Source organism: Pantherophis guttatus, chromosome 1 (genome assembly GCF_059756535.1).
Source record: "Pantherophis guttatus breed Tessera chromosome 1, ASM5975653v1, whole genome shotgun sequence".
Classification (NCBI taxonomy): Eukaryota; Metazoa; Chordata; class Lepidosauria; order Squamata; family Colubridae; genus Pantherophis; species Pantherophis guttatus.
The window spans coordinates 59,593,171-59,616,147 of NC_142063.1; the positions used below are offsets into that span (position 1 = coordinate 59,593,171).

The window sequence follows — 22,977 nt, forward strand, 5'->3', positions numbered from 1 at the left end:
ATGGATGATCATCTGCAGTACTGTTCCCTGTCTGCCAACAGATTCCTGACTAGGTAGGCGTAGAAGATACTTTGCTCAGGGTGCAGCATGATCATTCCTAATGAAGCTTCTTTAGCAGCTTTATTTATTTATTTGATTTGGTTGCCCAACTCCAAAGCAACTGTAAGCATTAGCAAACGGAATAGACCAGCCTCCCTAATAGCACATGTTCTCCAGATGTGTTGGATAATTTCCCATAATCCTGAAACTTTTGGGGATTATGACAATGGAATTCTAACACATTCAGATTATTTCAGAAACTGAAATAACTCTCCAACCTTCCATAATTTATTTTGATTTCATATATTTGTATTGATTTATTTATGTTATAAGTCATCTGAGAAGCTCTTACGGGTGCAGAATTTTGAAAGAAAGGGGTAGCAAGCCTGAGACAGGAACTCTTGACTAGATATACATAGAGACACAAAATAAAGGTTTTATACTGTAGTTGGAATTGGTGACAAATTTTGTGCTATTACTTTAGTGAGAAAGGTGAGATAATGGTCCTAATCCAAAACCTGATGCTATCATGGTATCCTAAGCATACGCTCAGGAGAAAAATGCATCTCGGCACATAGTAATAATAAGCAACAACTCTTTTTTATTTATTTATTTTTACTCTGAAAATTTCCTGTAGCCAATCAGAGTTGGAGCAGTGGTGAAATCTAAAATTTGTTACTACTGGTTCTGTGGGTGTGGCTTGGTGGGGGGAGGGGTAATGTGACTGGGTGGGCGGGACCATTTTTTTTTTTTACTTTTAAAACCATTTTTTCTACAACCTCTTCAGTGAAGAGGGTTGTTAAAAAATGCTTTCAAAAGGCTCTGACAATCCCAGCTGAGTTGCCTGAGTTGCTTTTTTAAAATGCCTCTGCCGATCAGGCAACTCAGCTGGGATCGTCAGAGGCATTTCAAAGAAAAAAAAACCCGATCCCAGCTGAGTTGCCTGATCGGCAGAGGTTTTTTAAAAAGCCTCTGCCAATCAGGCAACTCAGCTTGGATCGTCAGAGCATTTAAAAGAAAAAAAATGGGTTTTTTCTTTGAAATGCCTCTGACGATCCCAGCTGAGTTGCGCGATCATCAGAGGCTTTTTTTTTTAACTTTTAAAACCATTTTTTGACGGAAGAGGTTGTAGAAAAAATGCTTTTAAAAGTAAAAAAGAAAGCCTCTGATGATTGTGCGGCTCAGCTGGGCATGGGGGAGCGCAGGGATTTTTGCTACCGGTTCTCCGAACCACCCACCTCCATCGCTACCGGATCGGGCGATCCAGTTCGAACCGGGAGCATTTCACCCCTGAGTTGGAGCCATTTTAGACAAGGAGAGGAAACTTTATTTCTTATATATTTTTCTGTCCACATTTTACAAAGCCTCTTGTGAAATGCTGGAAGGATTTTAAAAAATTCAGAGAACCGACAGCTGGAGAACTCCCATTTGGGGGTTGTTCCAACTTCTTGTTTCTGACAAAATCACATTTGGTTGCACTGCCTGAAAGATATGCTAGTTGAATAAACTTCATATAGTGTGACTACAGTCATTGATCCTTCCTTCTTTCTCTATATGGGGTAGGTATAACCATTGATCCTTCCTTCCTTCCTTCCTTCCTTCCTTCCTTCCTTCCTTCCTTCCTTCCTTCCTTCCTTCCTTCCTTCCTTCCTTCCTGTTAAAATAATTGCTCTCTCTGTCTTATGTGTTGCACAGTTACTGAACATATGCTAGAACCATAAAAAATACAGAAGCTTTTGCACAAATCTCTATCTAGTTATAGATACAGAAGCTAAAAGTTTGCAAAATGTGTAGTATCATTTATTCTCCATGTATGTGATCACAAAGGGAGAATAATATAGATAATAAAAATGAAATCCTATTCGGAATAGGTAAATATATATTATTTGAATATATAAACATCCCATGACCTATTAATAAACAATCTATAATTTGGAACCTATATTTTTAACATATATAAAAGATATAATTTTTATAACATATTTAATATTTAAAAAGCTGAAATAATGAAGTAAAACACTAACACAGAAAACTGGTAAACTGGAATAATTTATTATATAATATAATCATTCCCCCTGTACATTTATTAAAATATACTGTACTGTCAGTAGGGGCCATAATGTTCTTATCACAAATAAAGGTATTTATGGTGAACATCCCTGAAGTGTAATAATAAATTCGGAACTAGATGAAAGTATAAGAAACTATTACTATGGCTATACCTGTGCTTGGAATAAAGTCCATTTTCCAATTAAAAATTTAAATAAAAAAAAAACCCACTACTTTTCTGATGACATCTATAAAATTTTATGGAAACTGTTCAAAAGAAAACAATTGTAGAAAATGAACATTATTTCGAATGCTAAAAACCCCGATATTGAAAATCATTATCAGAGGGTGCAACATTGTCAGGTCCAAAGTGTCATTGTCTAAGTAAACAGCACCATCTGGAGGAATAACCACAAAATAGCAAAGACATCATGAGATTTTTAAAAACTATTTAATCTTAGCCATAGCTTTCTAGCCATTATGAAATGCCAACCTATGGCAAATACTGGAAATATCTATTCATTACTATCTGTCTTTATAGAAATACTATGGACTTTCTGCATCCATGAGCATCTTTGGAATTTTAAACTTATATTGCTGGCACTCTTACAAAATTTGTAGTGGGGAGATCTGATGATTTAGCAGATGGCTAGTTACATAGTTGACCATTTACAACACCCAATTACAAAGCTGCGATTTTTCTACATCCAGTCCTTTCCCAATTCCTTCCTTGCAGAAGCAAGCCTGTTTAGGGGCCCTATTAAGAAAAGGTGGGCACCCAACCGAAGGAAATGTTGGGATGCACCTGTACCTCATGGTCATTTTTAAACAAAAGTTATAGAAGCTCAATCGAATCTGTAGTCATTTTTAGAATAAATATGCTGGAGGCATTACATTTTTCTTTGCAGGATTCTCAGTGCAGGCTAATTAAATTATTATTTTTTAAAAAAAAAAATGTGAACAAGATAGAGAAAACTTGCAGAGCCTCTCTTCTAGAATTCTTTCAAACATTTTTAAAAGCAGTGCTATGAACACAGTGTGTCTTCTTCTGTGCAGTTTATTTATTGTGCATCTTGTATACTGCCTCAACTACTGGAGCAACTCCAGTATTCAGGTGAAAATAGAAATAACAGAAACAAATGAACAAACAAAAAACCCCAAGCAGTAATGCATACTCCATTTCAGGAAAAGATAATCAACTCAAACATACTTATAGCAATCCAAATAGATGATCAGAAGCAGATCATCACACCAAGCCTGGACTGTTGTATGTGAAGCTCCATGTTGTAGCTCCAGGTGAGGTGATTTTTATGCTCACATGCCTGCTCATGTTCCGCTGGTCTTCGTATGTTTAGGTGCACTTGGAAGCAGAGTGAACTGTATATATGCCACTCTGTTACCACTGGGTACCATTTAAGTTCGTATAAAAGAAGCTCTGGCATTTTGTTAGGTACGTTAAAAGCTCTTGATGGGAACTGACCTAATAGGAGGGGGGTTAAGGATGCCAAGTCCCTTCTCCACTGTTGAGGATTCCCCAGTTCTGACTGTGCCCCCTCCTTTGAATGCCCAACTACCGTGGACCTCACCCCATTCCTAAGAGGTCTGTAAGGGGGCATGCATAAACGCACCAGCGTGCCTACCATCCCTGTCCTACTGTTCCCATTCATACTCATTTCTTATGTTTGTACCAGTGGTGGGTTGCTCCCGGTTCTGTCCGGTTCTTTAGAACCAGTAGTAAAAGTGGCGGGAGGCTCCGCCCACCTGCCTGGAAATCATAATTGATGATCTGTGCATGCGCAGAAGCTTCTGCACACGTGCTCCCGTTGTGAATGGGTAGTAAAGGTAAGTAGAACCCACCCCTGGTTTATACTTATATCTGTTTATACTTATATGTTTATATGTTATGTTTATACTTATACTTATTTTCTCATACATGCTTGACAAACAAACAAACAAACAAACAAATGGAAACTTACAGATTTTGGAGGAGAAATATACTCCTGCCTTGAATTTTCCATCTTTCTATCTTAAACTATCAGAATAGCCATGTAATTTAATACTTTTTTTAAAAAAAATACCTATGCTTATTTTAACCGAGATATTAAATTGACCTTAGCTTTCCCTCCATTAGCTGACTAATCCAACCCACAGCCATGGGAACCTTAAAAGCAAAGGACTCATCTTTACATCTGTTTTCATAGTAACATGGGGCCAAAACAGAAGAGTTTCAGCCTCTGTTGTGGAAATCAATTCTACCATTATAAAGGAATAGGGGAGGGCCTGGTGGCGCAGCAGAATAATAGCCTGTTATTAACATTCAGCTGCCTGCAATTACTGCAAGTTCAAATCTCCCCAGGCTCAAGGTTGACTCAGCCTTCCATCCTTTCTAAGGTAGGTAAATTGAGGACCCAGTTTGTGGGGGCAATAAGCTGACTTTGTATAAATATACAAAAGTATGAAGGCTATTGCTTAACGCATTGTAAGCCGCCCTGAGTCTCCGGAGAAGGGCGGCATATAAATCAATTAAAAAAAAAAAAAAAGGATTGACTAGAATAGTACTTATCCTGGATTTTGTAACACCATGGTTTCCTGCTTGAGAGCCTACTGCATAAGCAGGGCATACAATCATTTATCTTCAGGAGAGTATAAGAAATCTAACCAATAGTAAGAGAAAATGGCATTTATTTGCATCGTATGCAGGGAGTATATTTTGACCCAGTATCCAAGCAGTAGCCTGAATTGTCAAGAAAGATCAGATCAGGAGACAGATGTCACAAGAATATTAGAACTCTACTTTATAGATTTGGTTACAATAACAGATTGAAAATCCGACCACATTTTTCTATCCCTCCCTCTTATACCAAAAGAAGTCAAGGCAAAGCAATCTTGATTTTCTTTCTTACACTTTCCTGTTTTCTTGGGCTAAATTCATAATTCCTAACAGATTTTTCAAGGCCAGCTGCATAGTCTCTATACCAATGACTTGACATAATCTGGAAATTCAATCAAATGCCATCCTACACTGGAGTAGGTATTAGCTGCCATTTTTAATATTTATATGTGTTTATAGCATGGTATAGAAGAGACTCCACTTGACACCTAGTGTGCCCTGATGACACTGTATAATGTTTGCCTATTTCACTTACTCCTTAAGGTGTCATAGTCTCATCTGAGGAACATCCCACAGAGAAGAAAGACAATTTAGCAAGTCTTAGGAGCAGAGAAATGGAAGTCTAGCACAAAGCCTGAAAAAGAATCTTTTGCCTAGAAGTCAGATCTAATTGGCCACAATGATCATTCAACTCAGCAGCTGAAGTGCCAAATAAACAAAGGAGAATGTGTTAGCAACAAAGGCATATTTGAGAACACTTCAATATACCTGTAAACTCCTGAAACCAGTTCATATTTGATGAGCACCAGATGACCTTAGCCAGAAAAGCCTTTATTATTGAAGCTTTCAGTCTGACAATAGCTCATTGCTAGAAGAAATGTCTATTGTCTGTAAATCTGTGTATTAAGCGCCCCATGTGCTATTAATTCCCATTTCTTAATAGATATCTTTAGTGTACTACACATTTGCTGCTTGGATTTTAAGAAGAGACTGGACAATCACTTGTCTGAAATGGTATAGGGTCCCCTGTTTGAGCAGAGGGTTGGACTAGAAGACCTTCAAGGTCCCTTCCAGCTCTATTCTGATTGATTAATTCAAACGTTCACTCTCTTGCTCTGTCTTCAGAAGATCTGAATTCAAAAATCTGCACTTTTTGTTTAACTCTGTTAAGTTTACTTTTCAATTCACAATTTGTTGAGGTCAAACTTCAATTTTCTTGTGAACATTTTTAATAGATATATAGTATATGACCTGTTTATTCATATATCAGTTTTTGTGCACAGTTTCCTAATGCATACAAGTTTGAACATCATGTATACATTTTTTAATGTTAAGTTGCACACTCCAATTTAGGAAAGGACACCTTTGGAATACACATAAATTCAGGTTCAAAGAGAACAAAACTTTCTCGGCTTAGGCCCGGGGTACTTGCAGGACCATCTCCTGCCATCCTCCCATCGTCCTGTGCGGTCTCACAGAGCGGACCTCCTCAGGGTCCGTCAGCCAGACAATGTCGGCTGGCAGCCCCCAGGGGGAGAGCGTTCTCTGTGGGAGAACCGACGCTCTGGAACGGTTTGCCCATCGGGCTTAGGACAGCCCCCAACCTCCTCTCCTTCCACTGCGAACTGAAGACGTAGCTTTTTCATCAAATGGACTGACCCATTGAGGGGGTTTTACATTGTAATAATTTTAATTAATTCTAATTAGATTTTAATTTATATTTTATTCATATTGTTGAATTTTATCTTGTAAGCCGCCCTGAGTCCTTCGGGAGAAGGGCGGCATATAAATTGCAATAAAATAAAATAAAATAAATAAAATCTTTAATGTTCTGAACTTTCCTTTTCAAAACTGGGCCATGTGTATGGTTATCAAGCAAGTGCCATTGTTGGGGTAAGCAAGTATGTGTAACAGGCAGAAGGAATAACCTTGAAGAATAGGTGAAAGAGCTTCGACTAAGATAATGGTCAGATAAAATAAATCTGAGTGCAAGGAAAAATTTGAGAAAGTGTCTGAGACATGACTTTCCAAGTTCTCACAAAGATAAAAAGGCGCTTGTGGGTACAGAGGTTATAGGTACAAAATCATATTCAGATTCTGCACCTGTATCAGCATTAATAACTTTGGTTTCCTAATCTGGTCCAGTTGGAAAGGTTGATAGTGTACTCACACCAAAAACTTTTCTGAAATGTTCTTAGGTATAAAGAACTATGTGTGGTGTAGGAGTTAGCAGATTTGCATACCACTGGGGACCAACAATGAAAAATCACTAGTTTTTCTTCAACCCATTTTACTTCACAGGATTGCTATTATGGAGAAAAATCAAAGAACAGAATGCTATCTTTGCCATCTTGAGTTCCTGAAGAAAAGGTTGAATATAAACCTAACAAATAAATATATCAAGTGATTGTTGATATAGAACATGATATCATTGGGGAGTCCATACAGTGTAGTGATTTGCTTTCTGTTTGCTCCAAGCAGGAAATATGCATTATACATACAGTACATACATACATACATACATACATACATACATACATACATAAAGGTAAAGGTTCCCCTCGCACATATGTGCTAGCTGTTCCCGACTCTAGGGGGCGGTGCTCATCTCCGTTTCAAAGCCGAAGAGCCAGCGCTGTCCGAAGACGTCTCCGTGGTCATGTGGCTGGCATGACTAAATGCCAAAGGCACACGGAACGCTTCACATCTATACATACATATATCTATACATACATATATCTATACATACATATCTATTGCTATTTTCACTGAATAGCTGCATTAGAATAAAAGGGATATATGTTATTTTATAAATAAACAATCAGCAGCCTAGTATTTCACAGCAGCTGCACAGATCCTTGCCATCCGGCCCACATTCATGGAAACAACATTTTGCCAGGTTTCAGTTTAGTCTTGTGTTTGGCTTTTACCCATGCTATTATGGATGTACAAAGTTGTAAGCTGGTTTCACATGGAAGTAAACCGACCTAATTTGCTTTCCCCATGCTGAAGTGCATAACAATAAAAGCTATTGTTCCTATTCTTCAAATTCTGCAGTGCAGTTTTATCTTTAAAAATATACCACAATGCATATAACTATTTAAAGCAATCATAAGATGCATGTAAAAAGACATATAGATTGATTTTTTTAAATGGATTCCATTTTAAAAAAGAGCCCTGGTGGCGCAGCAGACTAAAGCACTGTTATTAACATCAGCTGCCTGCAATTACTGCAAGTTCAAATCTCACCAGGCTCAAGATTGACTCAGCCTTCCATCCTTTCTAAGGTAGGTAAAATAAGGACCCGGATTGTGGGGGCAATAAGCTGACTTATTGCCCCCACAATATACAAAAGTATATACAAAAGTATGAAGGCTATTGCTTAACGCATTGTAAGCCGCTCTGAGTCTCCGGAGAAGGGCAGCATATAAATCAAATAAAAAAAAAAAATTTAGATGATGTGGTGCATTTTGCTAATTTCCTCTTTATGCTGCCATATATTGATAAAAAGACAAAGGTCTATCCACTTCATCAATTTCCTACTTACCTCCATTTTTTTCCATACAATTTCATTATTCTCTTGGTGTTGTATATCTTCCATCAGCTGCTGTATTAAAGCTGATTTATTTGTGAGAGTTATTTCATTTTTATCAGAAGCCTGACATACTGATGACTTTCGTGGCCTATCTTCTAGGTACCTTTTCAAGCTAGATGTGCAAAGTTCTTCGTCAGAAATGATATCACTAAGAGGACCCGATTCAATGCTATCTCCTACTGAGGATATGATGTCACTTGAAGAGCTTGGTGAAATTCTACCTAACCTTTTGTGCTTCTTTTTGACCTGATAGGTTGGGTAAAGCTCTGAATCAGAATTCATTTCAGATAGTTCCCAGTCATCGATGTTTTGAATAGTTTCTCCTGGAGATTTCTGTGGAAGCAATTTTGTCAAATTTTCTAATTTCAAAGCTAATACTTCTGTCTGTTTGAGATGTGATGGAAGAGCTAAGTATTCATCAGAGCCATACCAGGCATCACCTGTTTTATTTTCTGTGCTGGCATTATTTGGTGAAGATGAGTGGATTTTTTCAGCCTTGTTTCTTTGAAGAAGAGGGAACGGAGATACAGCAGGATCTGATCCAGCTGAAAAGCTGCTGACTTGGCTATGAGTGGGTGAAGCAGATGGTTCTCTTTCACTGCAAAACTGGCCATTCAATTCTTCTTGCTTGTAAGGTTCAGAAGAGGTTGATGTTGTATCACTTTCTGTTCCTTCTATGGAGTGCCTGCTGCCAGAAGAAATTCCATTTTGTAAAGCCAGAACTCCTTTTTTGTTCATCTGATTGGTTGGTGTAGTATTTGATACCATTTCAGAAATCCTGCAGGATGCCACCTCCTCAGGAATGTCATGTGATTTCTTGCACCTCAGCTGCTGCCTTCTAGCATTGTCACTTGACTTACTCAAAGCCATGGACTTTTCTTTGAAATGATTTTGAATTGCAAACTTGAGTTCACTTATGTTGTGTAAACAATCGCACGACTGACTTATGGCAGAAGGGCCATTATTGTACATTGTTTGTAATGTTAGACAAAGCTTGGATCGGTCTGGTGGCTCTAGCAGTGAGGGTGTGCTCTTACTGATTTCTGTCTTAATCAAAGAGAAGTGGTTTTTTATATCATCGACTATATTATCTGTTTTAAATATGTCTTCTTTGAGAAACAAGCCCCTCTTGGGCAAGGTGGGCTGTGTGGGTGAATTCTCATTGTAGTCAAAACCATCTTGAATTGATCTCTTGGGTGTTGAATTTTCACTGTGAGGGTGATGATTAGCTTTTGCACCACTGGAGGACACTGGATTTGGCTCCTGTTTTATTGTTTCTAAGACCTTCTTGTGGCCAAACGAGACAGCCGAATCCTCAGAAGCTACTTTACAAAAGGGTAAGTGCTCAAAAAGATGAGTGAGTGAAAGTTCAGTTGATGATTCTTTGCAACTTTGGCCGTCCCCCTGCAGCTGATCTATTGACAAGGGTAGGTGGATTTCCTTTGTATTAATACTTTCATTGCATTTGGAAGCACCTGAATCTGTTGCTACACCAAGTAATCCCACATTTCTAGTAAGTTCTGGAAAGGTTTTGTCCATTTCACTACAGCTCCAAGACTCAAAAGATGTTATTTTAGCTGGACTGGAAGTCATGTCCCCAAGAGCACCAAGCAAATCCTCACTGGGGCTGTAGTCAGACAGTTCAAAGGCAGTAATTCCACAGTCTAGGGATAAATAATTTTGAGAGCATTTGATAGTTAGCTGTCCTGAGTCATCCACTTCTGTTAAAGAATCAAGACGGTCCTGTAACAAAATCAAAAGAGTAAAAACAGTTGTGCTTATGATTTTTAAAATCTATAATGCTAAACTTGCAAATACAGAAACGGGAACAGTAGAGAGGGGTGTCCTCTTGATCTTCAGAACATTACTGATCATAAAATTATTGCATTGCTTTATAGATTTCACTGAAAGTGGATAACATTAATTAAATAATGAAGAATGCAATAATGGAAGAAATTGTCCAGTTGTTGGCAGTTTTAAATAATTGGTGTAAAGTGATGTGTTATGCCTGGATAACATTGAATGGAATGCAAATGGCAAAAAGTTCATGAACCAATGTTTAATGGAGCCATATGCATTAAAGTCAGTCCCTGATGGCATTTTATTATATTATTCTTATTTATTACTATCATGCAAGGAATCCGAAATAATAATTAATTTGTTCAGAACGCAATATGTAACTTGGGTTAGTTGCATATCCTTACAATTTCAGATAGTCAGAATATTTTATTTCTCTTTACTTGTATATATGGAATATTACAATGTTTTGATTTATTTCATAGTCTTTAAAAAAAATCTCATTTTGTATTATTCAGTTGCCACTTAATTAAGCAAAAAGATAATCTTCTATTTTCTGTTTTTTATCCTTTCTTCAGGAGAGGAAAACTGGGAGAATTCTTGAATTACCCTTTAATTTTTAAATGAATTTTTTTAAAAAAAATGTCTAATACGTGAGGATAAATAATGTTTTAACTTTAGTCTAATACTCTTTTATGGGCAGTTTAAATTTTTAAAGACTGTGATTAAAGTAATGCACATATTCAAATATTTCTATAAAATTTCATAAAAATAGATTTGGAATTATAACAGATCACCTGCCATTATTTATGTTAAATTATATTATTGTGTAATTGCCATAATAGATTTGTATAATTTTTAGGATAGTTCCTAATTCTTGTTTAAATCAAAGGCATACTAGGATATTATGATTATTAAACAAATATGTTGATTTTTAAAAAAAAAAGTTTTAGCAGAGGCAGACATATAAAGTACATTACGATAGAAATGTAAAAGGTTGGAGGGAAATGTTGTATCCCAAAATTTCCCAGGTTAAAATGTTTTTCTAGAGCAATATTGGAGACAAATATTATATTGTATTTCCAACTTGTTTTTGCTTTTCTTTCTTATACTGCAAAGAGCATCAACGTTGAGAGTGAAATAGTTGTTCTCCTGATACATGCCATGACTTGGATCTTGTAACACTTTCCTGACCTGGTTTTGCCCTGCTTGTAGCCCTGTGAAGTGAGCAAGGAACAAGCTTTCCTTATTCTAGTATTTACCCCCTGCAACAGAACTATGGAAACTATTTCTGATATTTGACACAGGACACAAAACAAATTCAGAGCCAAAGAATGTAACTATTTGTTGAAAAATAGTCCCAAACACTTATTTTCTTTTTAGGCAGCACTCTCCTTAATAGTGTGACTATTTTTGAACCATGTCAGTCTGTCTGTCTGTTTGTCGGGTCTATCTGTCAATGTGTGTGTGTGTGTGTATGTGTGTGTGTGTGTGTGTGTGTGTGAGAGAGAGAGAGAGAGAGAGAGAGAGAGAGAGAGAGAGAGAGAGAGAGAGAGAGAGTAAAGGTCTGTCTCTATTGGTCTCTCTGTCTGTCTGTCTGTCTAGTATTGTGTTTCCCCGAAAATAAGACCCTGTCTTATATTTTTTTGAACCCTGAAATAAGCACTTGGCCTTATTTTCGGGGAGGTCTTATTATTTTGGGGCGTGTAGAGAAAGATGGGGCTCCTCTTGCCATCTTACCTGATTTCCAGCTCTACGTTTAAATATTTTCGGGAAGGGCTTATTTTCGGGGGGGAGGCTTATTTTAACACATGCGCTCAAAAGCCCAATTGATTTTATTATCAGGGGATGTCTTATTTTCGGAGAAACAGGGTATTTCCCTGAAAACTTCTATTTTTTATCTCCTGCTTCATGGACAGAAGAAATCTATGTTCCAATAAATTCATCCCTTCCTTATGGGAAAGATTTACTCCTGGTCATTTTAAGGATATTGTATCGTGCTGTTTCTTAATGGGGAAAAGTTCTTACATATGCGTTTGTGACATGTTACTTTCAATGGGTTTGCTGGGAAATACTATTCCACAGAAGGAATAAATAATGGTTGGCTGAAATAGCTACTGACAAAAAAGACTGAAACGTTATTGGCTGAAGGGTCAAACATACTTGTAAGCCACAGATAATGAGGACTGATTGTTTTTAAAAGTGGATCAGTTTAATGTGTGTTGTGAATGAAAAGAAAGTGGTATGACACACCCTCAATCGTGTAGCATTTAAAAATGAATATGTGATGTTTGAGATCATGTTAAGATAGGAAAACTGCAGCATGGTAAGAGCCGTAGGTGCAACACAAAGCCATTTTTAATTAATTCCACTGACCACTGGAATTCATATTTACAGCATGTCTCCAAATGTGACATTTATTGCTCCCAAGACACCTGGGAAAAAAGGAGTGGCATCCTTTTTTGACATGTAATGCAAGATTTAAAAGGCAGAGACATAGAGCAAGTAGGAGATTGACCTGTGTTTTAACATTTGGGGGATTAGGTGCAAAGTACTAATAAATTTCTTTTATGCACAAAAATAAAAACTTATAGTGCTTGGAGAATAGGTTTGGAGTGTAAGTTCAAATTTTAGTCATTTAAGCATTCATTTGATAATGTAAGTCAAAGTTTCTTCCTCTGAAACTATGGTTGTAGAACTCATTTATTTACAACAGTGAATTGGAATTTCAATCAAAATTAGATCTAGAGAAATGGTGCGTCAGAGGCAGATACCAACAGGAAATGCAGGTGGGAGAGGAATGGACTCAGTTTCAGAACCAACCACTCTCTTCTAATCTGCTTCTGAAAAAACTGTGAAGTGATTTATATTTTTATAAATCTTTATCAAGCTTCTGTTACTTAAACTGTAGTTGATAGAAAGAAAAAGAACCAAACCAACAGTTCTGATAATTTTTTTGTAAATTTATGTATACATATATGTATAAATGTACAACTTAAATCAAGGGAGTGTTTGTGAAGCCAAAATTTAGGTTTGTGCAGATCTTCAATCCTGACAATTTGTTTTTTATTTCTAAATAGCAGGCTCTCAATTGCTGTGAGTAAATGACATATCTAACACATCTAGAAATGAGTTTTTGCCTGAAAACTGGATTTGAATTCAGATTAAATTCAGTATTCTGTTCAGGAATCAACTTTGAAGTTAATAAAGGACTTAATACTGTTCAATTAGAAGATCCTTCTATTCCATACTATGAAAAAGTCTAAATCTTTTGCTACGTTAGGCTTATGGAGCATTAGATGGTTCTGCCCATGTTTATCTCTTCAATTAATTGACAGACATTAACATGAAGGTGACCCATTATGAAGCCATCATGAAGCACTGGCATTAGTTCCATTGTCATCTTATAGTCCCTGTAGAATATTGGTCTGTCCGAGCCAGAGCAGGAAAAAGTGAAAGACATTATATTTAGTCAGTGGTGAAATCTAAAATTTGTTACTATCGGTTCTGTGGGCGTGGCTTGGTGGGGGGAGGTAAATGTGACTGGGTGGGTGTGGCCAATTTTTTTTTTTTTACTTTTAAAACCATTTTTTCTACAACCTCTTCGGCGAAGAGGTTGTAAAAAAATGCTTTCAAAAGGCTCTGACGATCCCAGCTGAGTTGCCTGATCGGCAGAGGCTTTTTTTCTTTTAAATGCCTCTGACGATCAGGCAACTCGGTTTGGATCGTCACAGGCATTTAAAAGAAAAAAAGCCTCTGCCGATCAGGCAACTCAGCTTGGATAAAAGCCTCTGGAGATCAGGCAACTCAGCTTGGATCGTCAGAGGCATTTAAAAGAAAAAAAGGGTTTTTTTCTTTAAATGCCTCTGACGATCCAAGCTGAGTTGCCTAATCGTCAACGGCTTTTTTTTTCTTTCAAAAGCCTTTGACGATCCCAGCCGAGCCACACGATCATCAGAGGCTTTTTTTTTTTACTTTTAAAAGCATTTTTTTGGCCAAAGAGGTTGTAGAAAAAATGCTTTTAAAAGTTTAAAAAAAGCCTCTGATGATTGTGCAGTTCAGCTGGGCATGGGGGGGAGCAGGGATTTTTGCTACCGGTTCTCCGAACCACCCGCCTCTATCACTACCGGATCGGGCGATCCAGTCCAAACCAGGAGCATTTCACCACTCTATTTAGTGAATTAATTCCCAAACATTTCTACAGCAGTGCTCAATATTTTAAGAAACTGTTACACTGTCATGCATAGGTCTTTGATAGAACAGCTTAGAAGGCAACATCCATTTAAATACGATTAAGTGTTTGTCATTTGTAGTAATCAATTAGATAAGCATTGTGTGCTCAAGAAAGTAAGAACTCATCAGTTCATATATAATCCCAAGAATTAAGAACATAAGAAGCTATGATATGTTAGGCTAAGGTCCACATTAATCCTGTATTGTTTCTCATAATGGCCAACTAAATGAAACTGAGTGCTTACTAGCAGAAAAATGAGATACCTTCTGCAGCTGTTCCTCTATGTACTCCTTCCAGTCTGGAGGTAGTATAAAGTCTTCACATCAAATAGCCTTAGATAAATCTGACTTTTGTACACATATCCAAGTTATTTATTTATTTATTTATTTATTTATTCATTCATTCATTCATTCATTCATTCATTTATTTATTTATTTATTTATTTATTTATTTATTTATTTATTATATTTCTATACCGCCTTTCTCCCGTAGGACTCAAGGCGGTGTACAGTCAAGAAAAATACAGACACACAAACATCATAAAATTGCTAATTTAGTTAATTTAAGTTAGCACCTATCATCATACCAAGGGGCAATTAATTCTGCAAATGGATTGTGCTTTACAATGTGAAGATCTGCTTCCTTTTATCTATTTTAAATCTTCATTCAATCAGTATTTGGACCATTTCACCCCAGTGCTTCCAGAGAGAGAAAGAACTTTATTCTTTCTTATTTTATACACCTCAATCTATGTTCCTCTTGAACTGACTTTTTTTCCAAGTTAAAGAGACCTGAACATTACAGCCTTTCCTCATAGAGAAGATGTTTGAGTTGTTGTTGTTGTTGTTGTTGTTGTTGTTGTTGTTGTTGAGTTATTATTTTGGTTGACCTCATCTGCATTTTTTTCAAGGTCTATTATAATCCTTTTCAAGCTGTCATCACAATGTTTGTCTTTTTCCGTATGTTCTTGGTAGGGGTATTATTTTGAAAACATTCTGACATAAGATGGCCTAAGAAGAAAAGGGGTGTGTGTGTGTGTGTGTGTGTGTGTGTGTGTGTGTGTGTGTGTGTGTTTGTATGTCTGTCTGTCTGTCTGATTCTGTGTCTCTGTCTATGTCTGTGTGAGTCTTCAAAAGAGCACTGGGCCCTGCAAGAGCTGATGTGCACATGCTGACAGAAAGAATAAAAGTATATTAAACTAAAGGACCAGATGTATAGAATTCGTACGTGACAATGTGATCCCTAAGAATGGCTCAAAGCTTGTTTTTTGGTTAAAAAAAAAGTTTATAGCAGTAGTGAAACAGGGCAGAATCTAAATACTCCAAAATAATGTCTATCCATAGGACTGGTATGCAAGGATGTATGTGAAAGATATTCCACTTTTGAATAAATTACAATTTAAATGAGATTTATGACAGAGGTTGTTCCAGTTTCAAGAAAATCTTGCCTATAATGAATGTGTGCATATTTGTGTAATCATGGGGAAAATATTACTTGTGGGTTAATACATTCCCTTAACAGTATTGTTAATGTGAACCTGTATGCTTCCATTAAGGGAATCATTATGATTGATGTATCTACCTCTGTGTTAATCGTAGGGAATAAGCAATGCACTTAGCTATCTTTACAGCTTAAGGTTACAATAGCTTTTTGCTTTTAGCTCTACAGTTATCTCTGAAACAGCCACCTCAAAAAAAAAAAATACATTTCATTTCAGCTGGATCAGTCACTCTGAAAGAAGGACTATAGTTTCAGTTTTTTGCTTTACTAAAACGGACTGATACTGGAGTTATCTCAACTGGCCTAAACCCAGCAGATTCTGCTGCGAACTGATTTATTTGCTGTAATAAGGATAAAGTAGGCAAACAATTCTAGGATTTAGAATTCGAAAAGGAATTTCTTATATTTACTTGCCATACCTCTTTTGTTTCTTCTGTAAAAGCTTGCAAAATATCAGTTTGCCTTGTGTAATTTCCATTGGCATCTTGCAGTCCCTGAAGAATTCTCTCTCTCAGAACCAGGACAGAAACTCGAAGCTGATGCCAAAGAAACTGTACTGTGTGGATATCAACAATTACATTAACCGAGTAAGACAGAAGTTTCAGGGAAAATTCAGTCTCTAGAAGAGCATGGATTTGTTCAACATGATCAGAGATATCTTCACATATGTCCTGCAACAAGAGAAAAAAGAAAATATTACCCACAATTATTTCAAAATTCATTCATTCATTCATTCATTCATTCATTCATTCACTATACAAAAGGCATAAAGATTGTGCATATAAGGACACACACACAACACACACTGATAGTAACTAAATATGCACATGAGATCAAAAGCTCATTTTTGATATTTTATGAACTTCAGGAAAATTGATATCTTTTGCACGTTTTAGTAGATTGTACTGGTGAGAATAATTAGCATTTGATAAATCAATATCTGAACTCTAAGCACACTATGTTTTAAGTGCTTTGATCTTTCCTAAAAACCTGGAAATAGTATATGGTCTCTTTTAAAATGTGTACATAGATTGTTATGTTAATGAGAACTGATTGATTCTAATAGCAGTGAAAGATGCTTTCAGCACTGTAAATATAATAATAATCCTTTAGTAAATAATACTGTTTTTTTTTTCAAAAATTGGTATTCTTTCTTAGAGAAAACAGCATATATAAGAAAGCTTATATGATGCTGATATAAACTTATTTTGATTACTTCCAACTCTGATTTTATGACATCCAATGCTAAAGGTTGGCTGCTGAGCTTGAGCGCTGTAACACAACAGCTAATAATTAGATTAGATTAGAATAGAATTTTTTATTGGCCAAGTGTGATTGGACACACAAGCAATTTGTCTTTGGTGCATACCCCCTCAGTGTACATAAAAAGGAAAGATATATTCGTCAAGAATCATAAGGTTCAACACTTAATGATAGTCATAGGGTACAAATAAGCAATCAAATCATACTAGGAAACAATCAATATAAATTGTAAGAATACAAGCAACAAGGTTACAATCATACATAATAATATCAAGATAGCATAATTATAATAACTAGAATGATAATCCTGAGGAACATGTACTGCCAAGATATCTAAGTAGTTCATTAACAATGACAGAATGTAGTGTTTTTAGATTGTACGTTAAGAACTAATTATATTTCTGTTCAATGATCAAATGCCTCCTACATCTTCCCTCTAGGTAAATCCTGCATCCCAGACAAGCCATATTTGCATCGTGTGTCATATTCAAGAACTTATAAAGCATCACTGTTCTACTTTACATTTGTGAACATCTTTGTTTTCTTAATTGAGGTGTGTACATTAATTTGTTTCAGCTGACTAACAGCAATGTTACATAGGTCATTTATGTATATACTACCAAATTTAATATTTCTATTAAAAATAAAGAACAATGGATGTTAGTTGTTTTGAAACAATAAGGACTTGTTTATGCATATTAATGAATATCATGTTTCATATGTATTGAATATATCAGTTATTTACGTATTTGTATCAAATTATTTTAGATATACAGTATTTCTCAAATAATTCCACTGAATGTGAATAAGATATATAAGTCATTTCTCTGGCTTCAAGAGATAAGAGTCATTGAACTGTAACAACTGTCATTGTTATCTATTTTGGGGTAGATAACAATAATAAAATGAGTATAATTCCAATATTTTGCATGAAATGTGCATATATGTAAATGTGTATTTATAGAAAAAAATTAAAAATTCAGTATACAATTTTAAGTTTGAATCAAGTTGAAATGATATATTTGAAACAAATAATGCTATTCTCAGTTAAAGATAGGGCTGTTGATTCTTTTGACTAGAATTTTACTAGTATTAAATCTTGGACATCTTCTCTTACTGCAAATTCTCCTCCTTAGTTGTTTTTGGAATATTTATATATAATATCGTTGTATTAAAAATAATAGCATATTATTTCTGGGAAATGTGTTTTGATCCTTTTTCTAAGCTAGTTTGATCTATGGACTATGTTTTGGAGTATTTGTATATACCATGGTACCTTTAGTTAACTAAACTCTTTTGGATTAAATATAATACATTTACTATATCTCTTAATTTGACCTATGGGGTACACCAGATATCTGCCTTTGATTGGTCCAGGACTGCCTTTGATGCTTGGAAGAACAGACCACAGTTTTTCCATGATTTATCTCCTATATAAATGGGCGGTTCCAGATGAAAGTCACAGTGAAGACCAATAAAGCCTAAGACAGTAGATGGTACATTGCAAGGTACATTGCATGATATGACTCTGTTGGCATAAGTCATCCATTGATTTGGATTGAGATAATGCAGTATGTTGATGGCATTCAATGGTACCCTACCCCTCTAGGATAAATTGCAAATTCTATGGAGGTCTGGAAACAGTATCTGGAAGCTATTAGGGACTAGATGGAGGAGTTCTAGAAGATAACGCTGCTGTTTACTCATAAGTATCTTGGCTGTCCTGAAATATTATTTCCCATTAATGGTGATATTCATCTCCTTTGTCTCTATATACAGGTTACACCAATATCAGGCCTACAGGCTCAAAATTACATTAACTGCTTCAATTGGTTGCTGTTTTATTTATTTTTTTATTTTTCAAATTTATATAGTCACCCATTTCACAAAACAAGTAACTCTGGGTGGACTACAGAGTCCACTAAGTTAAAAAACAGTACACAAATAACAATTATGAAAAACATTTTTTAAAAAATTATAAAAATGCAGCTAAAAAGATAAATAATGGGTGAAGGGATATCAGTAACAATGGAGCCACCTCAATAAACACTTCCTTACTCATTTGACACATGACCTTTGAACATTCCTAATGTTATTCCTATACAATAATACATTTATTTATTTAATTTAATAAAATTTATATGCCACCCTATCTCCGAGGACTCAGGGCGGCTCACAACAATAAAACCAGTTAAAAATATAAAATACATAAATGTACATATATAATTTATATTAAAACCCCCAAAATCTAAAAACCGTCTCAGTCCAGGCTGGGCGATATGAACAACCATATTACTTGAGAAAAATTAATAGGATATATTGTGATTGACTTATGTGTCCTGATTTTTTTATATAACCTGGATTTGTATGAGCAGCAGGAATCTGCTTCCTATCTGCAGATCCCCAGAAAGATGGCCCAGGACTACAGATGGTGTCCAATATTCAAAAGCTCATGTTCTTCTCTTGAATACTTTCCTTCTTCACTTGCTGATTTCCTTTCTTCAAACCTGTTTCAGTTGTTCTTTTCATAAGGCAATGTACCTTACATAATCCTAGCTGTGGAAAAGGGAGGTTTGCTGTCTGAATAGATTCATACATGGCACTAGTATTTAGTCTTGGTTTTGGTTGTTTTAGTCCATGTATACAATAAAGTTATAAAGTCATAAAGCATAATGAAAAAATGTTGGTTGACTTCCAATCTGCCTGCAAGTAAAGAACATCAAGTTTCTGCAGAGTAGATAAGGATGGCACACAGTGGTGGGTTTCAAATTTTTTTACTACCGGTTCTGTGGGTGTGGCTTGGTGGGCATGGCTTGGTGGGTGTTATATATGTATCTATTTTGTGTGGGAAATTCAAATGTACAGTGAATTCTGATTGGTTCTTGGTCGCCCCTGAAAAGTATATAAAGAGGGCTATTGCCTGTGTTCCTTTGCTGAAGTCTCACCCTGAATTAAAGAGCTGTTGTTACTAGCCTGCTTGTGCCTCTCGTTATTCCCGTGCTACAACAATGGGCGTGGCAGGGAAAGGATAATGTAAAATCTCCATTCCCACCCCAATCCAGGGGAAGGTTATTGCAAAATCCCCATTTCCTCCCAATCAGCTGAGACTTGGGAGGCAGCAAATAGATGGGGGCAGGGCCAGTCAGAATTTTTACTACTGGTTCTCCGAACTACTCAAAATTTCTGCTACCGGTTCTCCAGAAGTGGTCAGAACCTGCTGAAACCCACTCTGATGGCACGGATCATGATAGCATGCCAGACAAAACAGGAATGGAATCTTAGCAAATAAACAGCAATGGAAGGTTTATCAAACACCATTGGACAATTAGGAAGATAGATTAGGCAAGACAAACAACTCCTATTTCCATTATGCATTAAGTCTTCAAGATTGAAGCTTAGAAAATTAGAATTAGGATTTTAAGTAAATAAGTAAATCCTCATATGGTACACAGATCACAAAAAGAGAACTGAACAAACTATATTACTGATTTTGACCTCTGATTAGCCTTCAATTTTCTGAATAAAAATATGTGGTTGAAGAAATCTAGCCAACAACCATTAGCAGAATCTCTGTCCCCATGTTGTTACTTTTGGTTCAAAATCCAGCAATCAGATAGTAATCCCAGGACTAAAAAATACTTTCTTTGCTAAAAATTATGCTCACTTTATACTAGTTGCCTAAGTAAAAAAAGAAGTTTTGTTTTTTAAAACCTAATTTATCAAGCACAAGTTTGCAAATCTATGGATTTGATTTTGAGTTGTAGTTTTTAGAGAACCACTTAGAGCTATGGAGTTTCTAAACATATTAAAGCCTGCTTTTTCTATTATACCAACTATCCACTTAACCTAGTCTACGTAACAGCTGAACCAATAATTTACAGTTGCTACTATCTATCAGACAAACCCTCTGCCAACTTCAAAAAACTCTAGTATATAAATACTGTTGCAACAAAAGCTTGAACACTGACAAACTCTATTTACTTGGAAGTTAGTTCTAGTGAATTCAAAGGTCTTATTCTCAGGAATAAAAATATGGATTCATAATATCTACTCACGTCCATTTTTTTTAATCACATATTTTTTAAAAAATAAGTACTAATGGAGGGGTTTTTTTCTGGAGTTATTACAGTGCAGCAATATACAGCATATAAAATCTAATAGAATATAAAAAGTTCCAGGACTTCATAATTACAGAATAAGAGCGTTGCAAATAAATGTATGGCTTTATGTTCCTAATCTTTAAATTTTATGCAAAAAATAGTGATTTACATATTTCATAAGACATGCTTACATGCAAGACAGATTTTTAAGCATGTTTGCCTTAATTAATTTTATTTAACATTATAATTGTTTCCAGGAAGAGAAATTTCAAGATGAAGTTGGAAACATCTGGTAGGATTGCTATTGGTTGTCCTTCTTGTTCTTTGTTTACGATCACCTGATTTCTGATGGAATTAATGTTGCTTTATGGATCTACTGCCATTCCACTGAAATTGTGGAAATAAGCATGGTTTTATAACAGAATAGGATACTGTACGTCCTTGAAGTATAAAAATAATAAAATGAGCATCTGCAGTCAACCACCTACCAAATCTTCAGATTACGAACAATGACAAGATAACAAGAACAAGAACAGAATAACAAGAACAACAAAGGAAAGAGCAGCAGCATCTCTGATGGATCTCAGCATATTATGCTTGGATTAGTAGGTGTCCCTAATCTGTTCCTTCTATTATTTGCTATTCTGTGGATGACCATTTTGGACTACCAGGATTTAGATATCGTTCCTTGCTGTATCTTTGATTTCTTTGAAATAGTAATAGTAACATTTAAATAGTGTCATTAAAGTTTTGATGATCCAAAAATAGGAAAGAGATCTTGGAGTAAATGTACATAATTAAATGAAGGTGTTGACACAGTATGCATTCACTGTAAAAAAGGCAAATAGTATGTTAAAAATAATAGGAACTGCTACTGAAAATAGAGATGCCAGTATCATATAATTCTCTTATATAAATAATAACCTGATTGCATCTGGAAGTATATGTGCAGTTCTGGTTGCCACATTTCAAAAAGGATATATTGGAGATAGAAAAGGTTCAGAGCAGAACAATTAAGATGATGAAGGGGTTGCAACAGCTTCCCTATGGGGAAAGATTGAAGAAAGGAGCTTTTTAGTCTAGACTCTAGAAAGATGGAAGGTAAGTGAAGAAGAGGACAACCAGCTGCAAGTGGATAGACTTAGTTATACCAGTGTTAAATGCCTGTTAGATCTGAAAGACCAGGTTAGAAACAGATCACCATGGAGAACAATCTATGTGTCACTAAGAATCAACAATAACTTGATGGCACATTATCTTTTTTTTCTTTTAGAAAAGAGGTGCATGAAAGGAGAAATAACTGAGGTTTACAAAAGTATGCATAGTGTTAATAAAAGTCAGACAAGTTATTTTTCTCTTCAAAAGCACTAGAATCAGAGATGACCCAATGAATCCTGGAAGATTTATCGCAGATTAAAAAAAAGTATTATTGTTTTTACATAACACACAATTCAACTTTGGAATTCATTTCCATGAGATGAAATTCTGGCTACAGCTTGATTGGCTTCAAAAATGGACTATACTAATTCAGGGAAGTCCTAGGGATCGATGACTATTGGCTTTGATGGCAGCAAGACTGCTTCTGAAAGCTATCTGCTAGTAGAATGGTGGGGTACTTTGCACAATTGGTTGGTTACTGTGAGAACTGCTGGACTAGATCTAGATATTCGGGGAAACAGGGTAATAAAGATTTCTGTTTGATTTCTGTATAATTGAGAAAGAGATTAAAAAAAATACATTGGGTATGATCATAAGGGATATTGTACAAAAATTATAAATTTTACAAATA

The 22,977-nt window shown here is 35.8% G+C and overlaps 1 protein-coding gene across 4 annotated transcripts in view; it reads right to left on the reverse strand.

Annotated features, from left to right (window-relative positions):
• Positions 1 to 22,977, reverse strand: part of AKAP6 (A-kinase anchoring protein 6) — a 260,229-nt gene that overhangs the window by 170,640 nt on the left and 66,612 nt on the right. For all 4 annotated transcript variants that reach the window (XM_034417989.3, XM_034417990.3, XM_034417988.3 and 1 more), the window contains 2 exons: positions 16,245 to 16,496; positions 8,247 to 10,037 (listed from right to left, as the gene is read on the reverse strand). In XM_034417989.3, coding sequence (XP_034273880.3) covers positions 8,247 to 10,037; positions 16,245 to 16,496 — 2,043 coding nt within the window. The remainder of the gene's footprint in view (positions 1 to 8,246; positions 10,038 to 16,244; positions 16,497 to 22,977) is intronic.